Source organism: Bos grunniens, chromosome 24, assembly GCF_055505025.1.
Source record: "Bos grunniens cultivar Pamir isolate PY7600 chromosome 24, Bosgru_T2T1.0, whole genome shotgun sequence".
Taxonomy (NCBI): Eukaryota; Metazoa; Chordata; class Mammalia; order Artiodactyla; family Bovidae; genus Bos; species Bos grunniens.
The window spans coordinates 10,114,294-10,124,703 of record NC_141188.1 but is presented as its reverse complement, the minus strand read 5'-3'; the positions used below and the strand labels follow the sequence as shown (position 1 = coordinate 10,124,703).

General features: G+C 41.8%; 1 protein-coding gene across 2 annotated transcripts in view; it reads right to left on the bottom strand.

Annotated features, from left to right (window-relative positions):
• Positions 1-4,369: 4,369 nt before the first annotated feature.
• The window catches only part of TMX3 (thioredoxin related transmembrane protein 3), a 38,402-nt gene continuing 32,361 nt past the window's right edge, over positions 4,370-10,410 (bottom strand). For both annotated transcript variants that reach the window (XM_086372211.1, XM_086372213.1), the window contains 2 exons: positions 9,255-9,323; positions 4,370-7,769 (listed from right to left, as the gene is read on the bottom strand). In XM_086372211.1, the coding sequence (XP_086228337.1) occupies positions 7,509-7,769; positions 9,255-9,323 (330 nt within the window). In that variant the 3' untranslated portion in view covers positions 4,370-7,508. The remainder of the gene's footprint in view (positions 7,770-9,254; positions 9,324-10,410) is intronic.

Sequence of the window (10,410 nt, the reverse complement as noted above, 5' to 3'; positions counted from 1 at the left end):
AGAATACAGGAGTGGATTACCATACCCTCCTCCAGGGGATCTTCCCAACTCAGGGATCGAACCCAGGTCTCCCGCATGGCGGTCAGATTCTTTACTGACTGAGCCAACAGGGAAGCGCACTCTAGATGGCCCAGCAGAGACGCCTTCCTGCAGGACTGTGCGCTGGCGATTTCTGCATTTTGGTTTTGCATTGCTAAGTGAACATCTGGCATACAATTTATATTTGGGACCAGTTAAAAGCAGAGACATTACTTTGCCAACAAAGGTCCATCTAGTCAAGGCTATGGTTTTTCCAGTGGTCATGTTTGGATGTGAGAGTTGGACTGTGAAGAAAGCTGAGCGCCGAAGAATTGATGCTTTTGAACTGTGGTGTTGGAGAAGACTCTTGAGAGTCCCTTGGACTGCAAGGAGATCCAACCAGTCCATCCTAAAGATCAGTCCTGGGTGTTCACTGGAAAGACTGATGCTAAAGCTGAAACTCCAATACTTTGGCCACCTCATACTTATTGCAAAAGACCCTGATGCTGGGAGGGATTGGGGGCAGGAGGAGAAGGGGATGACAGAGGATGAGATGGCTAGATGGCATCACTGACTCGATGGACATGAGTTTGGGTGGACTCCGGGAGTTGGTTATGGACAGGGATGCCTGGCGTGCTGTGATTCATGGGGTCACAAAGAGTCAGACATGACTGAACAACTGAACTGGTCACATAAAATCTTGTTCTACATTAGATAGCGTAGAAGCAAGAAGTGCCATTGTGCATACACATTTGCATTTTACATTCCGTTTTCCACATAAACGACTCATGATGAAGCCAGGAAGTCTGAAACCTTGCCGGGCAGGTCACACCTCTCAGAGCTCCTCCGTCTTGCACGCCCTCGCCAGCAGAGGCGGATTTCAGTCCATTGTGCCATTGCTCATCTCAAGGGGAAATGAGAGTTAAATGAGCTCAGCGGACATAACCAACTTTCTTATCTTCAAGAATAAAAAACACTTTCCTGAAGCTGCTACTGTTATGCTGGCAAGCTGACTCCTGGTCAGCTGGGGCTGAGGGGTCAGGCTGGGGCTACTGAAGCATGTCACACTCTGGCATCGTCTTTGACTTCTGAAGGCTCACATGGAAATCACAAAAACTACAACTTTCTCTCAAAGGCACTGACACTCTGACCCCTCCTAGTAATTAGTTAAGCCATTGGTTCACCACGTGGAAAACATGTCAAAATCAACCAGGGAAGGTTTTTTCACTGTTCTGGCTTCAAGCAGACATTCATCCAAGACCAGCCAAATAGATTTTCTAGGATTTATACATGTTTCTTTTTTGGGGCTCCAAAATCACTCCACATGGTGACTGCAGCCATGAAATTAAAAGATGCTTACTCCTTGGAAGGAAAGTTATGACCAACCTAGATAGCATATTGAAAAGCAGAGACATTACTTTGCCAACAAAGGTCCGTCTAGTCAAGGCTATGGTTTTTCCCGTGGTCATGTATGGATGTGAGAGTTGGACTGTGAAGAAGGCTGAGCACTGAAGAATTGATGCTTTTGAACTGTGGTGTTGGAGAAGACTCTTGAGAGTCCCTTGGACTGCAAGGAGATCCAACCAGTCCATTCTGAAGGAGATCAGCCCTGGGATTTCTTTGGAGGAAATGATGCTGAAGCTGAAACTCCAGTACTTTGGCCACCTCATGTGAAGAGTTGACTCATTGGAAAAGACTCTGATGCTGGGAGGGGGTGGGGGCAGGAGGAGAAGGGGACGACAGAGGATGAGATGGCTGGATGGCATCACTGACTCAATGGATGTGAGTCTAAGTGAACTTCGGGAGTTGGTGATGGACAGGGAGCCTTGGCGTGCTGCGATTCATGGGATCACAAAGAGTAGGACACAACTGAGCGACTGAACTGAACTGATATGTGTTTCATTAGAGGCAATCGATGCTCTTGTAACCTGATAAGCTTTCTGGTTAAGAGTCCCTGATAAGCCCTACTGGTTAAGAATCTTTTAACTTAAAAGTATGACTCTGCAAGACAATGGAGTGTAGCCCCCCAGGCACCTGTCCATGGAATTCTCCAGGCAAGAATACTGGAGTGGGTTGCCATGCACTCCTCCAGGGGATCTTCCTGACCCAGGGATCGAACCCAGGTCTCCTGCATTGCACATAGATTCTTTACTGTCTTGAGTCACCAGGGAAGCCCATAGTAATTATTACAAACAATTTTAGATGGACATGTGCAAAATAGATAATTATTTTCCCACTGTTGAGGGACGGAGAATAAGATTACCTAAAATTTCCCACAGTTCTTGACCATCTATTCTTATTGTGACTATAGATTTTAAGATTTTATATCATAAGCTAAATAACAATTTTCCACATTAATATATATTTTATAAATACAAAAATATTTTCAAAGCTTATGATTGTATGTTAATTATCTTTTTTATTGCTTAATCATTAAGTATTTAGATACTTTGGGAATATGCATTTAAAATCAATTAAAATAACATGAATGTTTTACAAAAAAATCAGAAACCTTCAACTCTGAAACACGCTAGTGATAAATACATCATTATATAAATACATTATATTCAGTTGCTCATTCACTCATTCTACAAGCACCTACTGAACGCATACTTCTTGCCAAGCATGTTTTAGCAACTGGGAGTATAGCCTTGAAAAAAAAGTCCGGCCATTCGGAGCTTACATTTATTGTGTATTTGAGAGGGGAAGCAGTCAACAAACAACATATATGATCAAGAAGAGCTTACACAAAATAAAGCTGCGGGATAAAGGGGTTAGGGAGAGTGGGCGGCCAGCAGGTGCAATTGATAGAGTCATTAATACTGGCGTTAGAGTAAGTGACCTAAAATAGGGAGTGAGCCCTGAGGACATCCAGATTATTCCAAGTAAAGGGGAGTCTGGGGACAGGAAGGGGCAGAAGGCTGTTATGGCATGAACAAGCAGCTGGGAGACAGGGAGATGCAAGTGGGAATACGTGGGAGCCTTGGGAAAGCGCCCAGAGGCTCTGTCGGAGTACTACACCCAGGCTGACTTAAACAACAGGATTTTATTCTCAGTGTCCCTGGAGGTCAGCAGTCCAAGATAAGGGTGTCGCCAGGGTTAGTTCTTGAAGCCGAGACAGCTTCCGTCCCATGTCTCTCTCCGCTTCTGGAGGTTTGCGGGTGTGATCTTTGGCCTTCCTTGACTTGCAGAAGCCTCACCTCAACCCCTGCCTTCATCTTCATTTGGCATTCTCCATTTACGTGTCTGTCTTCAGATTTCCCCTTTTTGTGAGGACACTGGTCACACGGAATTAGGACGCACCCCATTTCAGTATGGCTTTATACTGACTGGGGCTTCCCTTTAGACAGTAAAGAATCCGCCTGAAATGCGGGAGACCTGGATTTGATCCTGGGACAGGAAGATCCCCTGGGGAAGGGCATGGCAACCCACTCCAGTATTCTTGCCTGGAGAATCCTATGGACAGAGGAGCCTGGAGGGCTACAGTTCATGGGGTCATAGAGTCAGACATGACTGACTGACACACTTATGCTAATTATGTCTGTAACAGTCCTACTTCCAAATAAGGTCACATTCTGAGGTACCAGGGGTTGCAACTCCATTGTATGAATTTCGGGGGGACATATTTCAATCAGTAACATGGCTATTAATGCTGAATGAGAGAAGCTATTGGAATCTTATGAGCAGATAAATGCCACGATCCCCCTTAAATTATAAGAGGACACCTTTTGCTGCTCCTTTGATGCTGGGCTGCAGTCAGGAAGGCTGGAGCAGTGAAGCCTGGTGACGGCCTGGACGTGGCAGCCTGAACACAGATGGGTCATTCCTGCGCCAGAGACATTCTCATTAAGAGATATGCTCATGGTGTATCCAGTGTGAAAAATACATAATCAAAATAAAGTTCTGTTTTTTCAATAATACACTCTCCCCATTTGATGCTACTTTAAAGAAGAAACCTTGAGGTTCTAGATTTTCACTTTATTGACAGTGAGAGTGAGGGGCTGGGTCTAAGACTACAATTTAGCAGTTGGATCAAGGACTCAAATCCAATTATTCTAGCTTTAAATTCTGCAATTAATACTTAATATAATCAGGTTTTACAAATACAAAATATATCAAACTCATGAATCTCAGGTTTTTCATCTTCTATATGAAAGAATTAATTATAACCTGATCTCTATCAAATTTGTTTAAATTTTTAAAAACTATGTTTCTATAATTACAAACTTACAATTAACAAGAGGGGAAAAAAATTACTTTGTGTAAGATGAGTCTCAACTGCCCTTTTTGCTTGCACAGAGAAAAATTTACATCCCAGACAACCAAAAGATAAATAGTAAAAATAAAATGGTTATATGTTTTCAATTAATTTATTTAGAAAAACGAAGGTTTACAATTGGTGCCTTAAGGCAGGAGATCATGAATTCAACAAGTTAGTATTAATAATACAGACTTTCAAAAACCTTTATAGATTAGTCCAAAGTAGAAAATTATTTTCTGCCCACTCTTGGACTCAGACACATTCAGAAAAAATATATATTTATAAAAATAAAACGGCAAACATAATCCCACCAATGAACTGATATCAGTTTGTCAGAATAACCTCTGTGTAATAAGAATAGCTGAGTGATTTTTCCCTGCCCTACCTCCATATCATATGAAGTGATGATGAAAATATTTATTTTTGAAAAATAAAAAACATCCCTGAAACAAAACACAAGAAACAGTAAGAACAAATATCCGCTAAATAAAAAAAGTGTAACTAATTGCTTTACTATTCATACAGCCTGTCCCGACTCAGCCTCTAGACTTCTGGCTCTTCATGTTATCTCTACTTCAGACACGAGGGAGCACATGTATGAAGAAGAAAATGGAAATCCCCGGTCTAATCCACCTAGATTTCAGATGGCAGTTTCAGAACTATTAATGCATACAATGAAGCAAAAAGGACTGCCAGCTATAATGAAGTGTGCTGCTGATAAAAACTCTCGCTGAAACATCTTTAAAAACTGTGAGCACCGGATTAAGCAACAGCAAGCATCTAGGATCCTGGATTTCAGAAGTTAGAAAGAGAACTTTATTGCAACTGAAAGAGAAGGCAGAAGTCCAACTTACTAAAGGATATTCCCCCTACTGACATGATCACAGTAAGACTTGTCACTGAATTAGGATGTTCAGTGTATCTATGTTCTACAAGATTCATTAAGAAACCTACCTTTATTTTGAAGAAATTTTTCCTAAAATGAAAACAGCATTCCTAGTAAACTCTGCTATCACACTAAAGGGAAAACCATACTAGTGAGCAAAACTTTTCCATTTGTTTTGTGAAGATACTGTGACAGTTATCTTAAACAACTAAAAAGCAAAATTTAAAAAAAAAAATCACTTACAAACCATCTATACTTTTTGTTTCCCCAACATCACATTTTGAAAACACAAACAGAATATGAGGCAACAGTACAGAGTTGTGAAAAAGGTAACAAAGAACTAAGGCTTTAATAGATGAGAAAAATCTCAGAATACAAACGTCACTGAACTGTGTTGATACCTACTAAGCTTTGCTCTTTTTCTCTTACCTCTTTTGCTGTTTAATTTACAGGTGTGCTTGACAAAAGACAAAACCACGCCGATGATGGACCTGATAGAGATAAACATGAAGAAAAAAGCCGTGACATTCTCGCAACCTCCTCCTGTCGCTGGTAGTGGCTAAGCTCTAACTTCCCGGCCAGGCTGAGCCCGAGGATCTGTGTCTAACTAAGACTTTCACACACACAGAACAAAACAAGCCTATTCATACCTATTTTCCAAAAGACTCACTTGTTACTCGTTAGAGAGAAATTTCCTTATTAAATTAACAGTATCTATATTCAATTTCCATTTAAGAATACCATTTCATTCTAGTGTTTCCTGCAATTTCCTGTGACTGCCTATGTGCTTCCATTATAAAAATGGTAATGATGAAGTACCAAATTTAAGAATAAATAATTATTATATACTAAAAGGTACAAGAAAGCAATTACAGGTGACTCCTTAGGACTTAAGACTCAAGAGCTTCAGGTTAGTGGTGATCATGGCATCAGAGATAACCCTAGGCTGCCCTGGGGACCGCAGCCCCGAACAGCTTCAGTATCAGGACCATAAATTACATACTTTCAAAGTGATGAAACATTTTAAAATGTTTAATAATTCAATGAATAACCACTCAAATTACAGTCACTTAATAAAAATCCTAAACTTAGTTCAAAAATAAAGGTCTCAAAAATAAGCTAATCTATGATAAACATACCATACTATTATTTAAAAAAAAATACCAACTTTGCTCATTACTTAGGATAGAATTCCGATGTTATTCCATCATGGAGAGATGAAGGGTCACTGGCTGAAATGGGTAACACCTGGGAGGATGGAGAGAGCAACTGGCAGATCTCTACTCACTGCCATGTGAATTTTCTTCATAGGCTGATTATGTCACTCATTATGAACAGGCACGCCCATAGCATAACATAACAGATGTCAGTAAATTCTGTATGTGTATATGTATGTGTATATATATACACACACCCACATATACACACATTAGATCTTAAGTTACCATAAAGTTACTAAACATAAACATAAAAATATATTACTAAGCAGCAAGAGCTTTTTATCAGAGAAAATTTTTAGATGAAATGCCAATATATAAAACAGAGAAACAAGAGTAGGCTGTTCTGGCTAAAGCAGGGGAGGCAGGAGTAACAAAGAGCCCTGCCCTTCCCACAGCGTTGGCTGAGACATTGACTCAGTGTCCGAGCCATCATCTGAAATCACTGATCCAAGTAAATCCTGTTTACGCGGTGAAGATTAAACGTAAGACAATACAGGCCCACATTATAGGCCCCTATGAAAGTTCTATAATGCAACCGAGTATAAAGGTAAGAAGTAACAGTTCCTCTCCTTTAAAAATAATAACAAAATAAAATCACTATGCTATATAAAACCAAATTATCTCATAATCTTAATTTGATCCTTGGAAAAAGTTACTAGTTCTCTTTAAAGTGCCTAAATTTCAAAGACTTAATTTTGTCCATATAAATCTTATCCAAAACAGAGGAGAATGCATGGTGGGAGGTGGAGGTGTTATTTTTCTCTATCACACATGTATCTTCTACCTGACTGGCTGATTTAAATATTCTGCCCAGGAATCTTAATTTTGTCACAGAATATTCAGATAGAGAAACATGCAAATAGAACTGGTCTGGTAGAACAACATCTACAAGGTAAACTCTGACGGAGTGTTTTGACTGACTGACTTGGACAAACTTCCCATCTCTTTGCTCCAAACATCTCCCCGTTTGTGGAAGGACTATTTTATAACCCATGCAGTTGATGTTAGCAAAATACAAATACCACGTTCTCTTCTGGAAAGGTCATGATTAAATGTCTAAATTCAATAAATAGACTCTTTTAATAATGTGAAATCCTATGCAACAGTCTATCCGAGCCGGGTCTCAATCCTTCTTCTTCTCTAGCACGTCTTTGGGCTCCTGCGGGGCGGGCAGCGGAGACGCCGCGCCCCTGGGCTGCGGGGGCTCGGAGCGCTCCGCCGGCTCCGGGCTGTCGTCGGGCTCGTTCTTGGACACTTCGTACCGCTCCTCTATGTAGCCGCCGTCCGCGTCGGCCGTGCAGATGCCGTAGCACATGATGCTGATGACGCCCAGGGGCAGGCCGAAGAGGAAGCAGCCCATCAGCGGGGAGCTCCTGAATATGGACTGTGGAGAAACAAGGAGGCCCCTGTGAGGCCGCCTGACACGGACACCGGCAAGGAACTTGAAAGCCACTACAGAGTTCCTCCTCCTACGGCCCTCCAATCTGCTTTTCGTTCCAATGAATCAATGTCAGTTTTTCTGCAGTAACTACCCCGTGAAAGACACTTTAGACATTTTATATCCGTGTATGTGAGTATGTGGAGCCAAGCTATCGGCAGCAAAAAAGGGCACCAAATCCTCCATTTTGTTTTGTTTTTTTTTAATTGAAACTTTTTATTTTGTATTGGAGGATAGCCGATTAACAACGCTGAGGATAGTCTCAAGTGGACACCAATCCATTTCCTTTTCAAACGACATTTGTTTTCCTCACATTAATCACAAAGCTCTTTGAGGTGGTTGTTATGTGCCAACAGCTTTACAGCCATATCCTGGCTTGAGAAGGCTGGTTATTTACCATAAGGAAGGTAATACTCTCTTCACATAACATTTTTTACTTGTCTGATTAGAAATTACTAAAATTAACTTAGTAATTTCCCTCAGATCCCAGAAAAGTAAAAGCAACATGAATGAGTTTTTCAACTATACTATAGTCTATGGATTGTGACTGTAACTCTTGAGAACTAAAGAGACAAATTCAAAGCAGAGCAGGGTCACTTGGGAGTGAGATAATGGAAAACAACATCACAGAGTCAAGGTGCTGCAAGCAAGAACAAGGCAGGCCGGGGTCCAGTGTGGGCTCAGACCGAGAAAATGTAAGAGGGACAGAGAACAGTGACGTGAGTCACTGGAAAAGGGGAGGAGAGTGATCAGTGCCGATCACTGCAGTTAACACTAATCATGCAGAGGTTCAGAGAGGACTTGGAGACAGGGCAGGACGAAGTGAGCAGCAAACCGCGTGGAGGCCATTCACACGCATGTGACCAGGGCCCAACCCATGGAAAGGTCACGAAAAATGGAAGGCGCAGGAGTAGGTCAGGATTAATAGCGGCAACTTCTCACCAGTGGAAGATGAGTTCAGTTTTAGTTACTTCAGGCCACAATGAATGAAAACACCCGAGGAGTAGTTAAAACAGCGAGAACTACGTTTAAGGCTTCAACAAATTTAGGGCTACTCTGCAGCCAAGCTGACAGCTGAAGCTGGGATAGTAAGAGAGATTTCCTGGACTTCTCAGCAAGAGGGTTTCAGATCCAAGGACTGAGAAGGGCAGGAGGAGGAAAGAAACTCTGAAAAACACCAAGTCATGCTGTTAAGTTGAGCGATACTGAATTCCAGTTGCCTCACCAATCATACAGAAAAAAACAACTGGAGAAACTTAATTTTCATCTGATCAGTATCTTTTCTTAACATAAATATGTACTAGATCTCATCTTGTAAGATGTATTTTTATCAAATCCTTTGCAACTCCAGATTTTATTAATATCTTAGACAAAACCTATATCCCTATGTTCTCAATTATCAATGACACTAAACACACTGTCACAACTTACCACAACAGTAGATTTGGCATCAAATACTATTCGTTTCAATCTCTGCAAAATGCTGTCACCTCCTTGGGCCTTAAAGTTAACAGGAAGAAACAAACTATTATTTCAGTGCTATCATTTCATTCATCTGTTAGGTAATCATTCTTAGGATGGTAGGTCAAGAGTTGACGACAAAAGATTACACGGAGCACCTGAGAGTTGTGGAGTAAACCTTCCTGTTCTTTCTATCCCTCCCTGCTTCTGTCCTCCTGTATGAACACACTCTGACTCTCCTCTGAAAACACGTCCTCCCTAGCACTCTGGCTGAGGCTGGCCCGCCCCGGGTACAGGCCCGCCCTGTTTCTGAGTTTAGCTGAGCGTGCTAAGAGCTGCTGCAGGGTCTTTCCTGTCCTACAGGGAGAGCCTCCTCGGTGATGAAACCCAAAGGGAAACAGGGCTGGAAGGCAGAGGGGGCAAGATTCCTGACGGAAACCCATCCAGTTCCTTATTCAGCACCCCCTGAAGTCTGTTCCCTCCCCCAATCTCACTAACGGACACAGAAGGGCTCTTACTCACACAGGTGAGCCTCACTTGAACAAGTGTTACCTTTACAAACATAAAACCCTACTACGTGGTTAAGAGCATTCCCAAAGAAGAAATACTTGTTACTCTGTGAGCCAACTTTCAAATAGTTTGTGTAAAGCTGAAACCAGTCTCACAAAATAATTAAGTTTCATGAAAGCACAGAAGTTTCATATTTTCTCTTAAAAAAAGTTTAGATTATCCATTCATCATTCTGAGAAATGTTTTACAGAATTCTATTTGGAATTGTCCACTCAGGCTGGTTCTAAATACACTTCCTGATCTTTTACAGAAACTGTGGCTTTATTCACAGGTTTTTTTAAGAAAACTAATCCAAGTGACTATTCAACTGTATTTGTGAATCCAGATACTAAGAATTATTTAGTTCACCATCAGATGGCTCTGTCCCCCGCAGACCTCTCAGCCTCCACAGCCCTGACTCTGACTCTACATGTCAAGCACCTCCCCGTCACTATGACAACCGGACATGCCCTCCCAACAGAGTCCCGCCCATCAGTGCCCTGGCCACTGACAGCCTGCGGAACTGACTCCACCTACAGTGAGAGAACTGGGGAGGACAGAGGTCTGCCCTACCCGG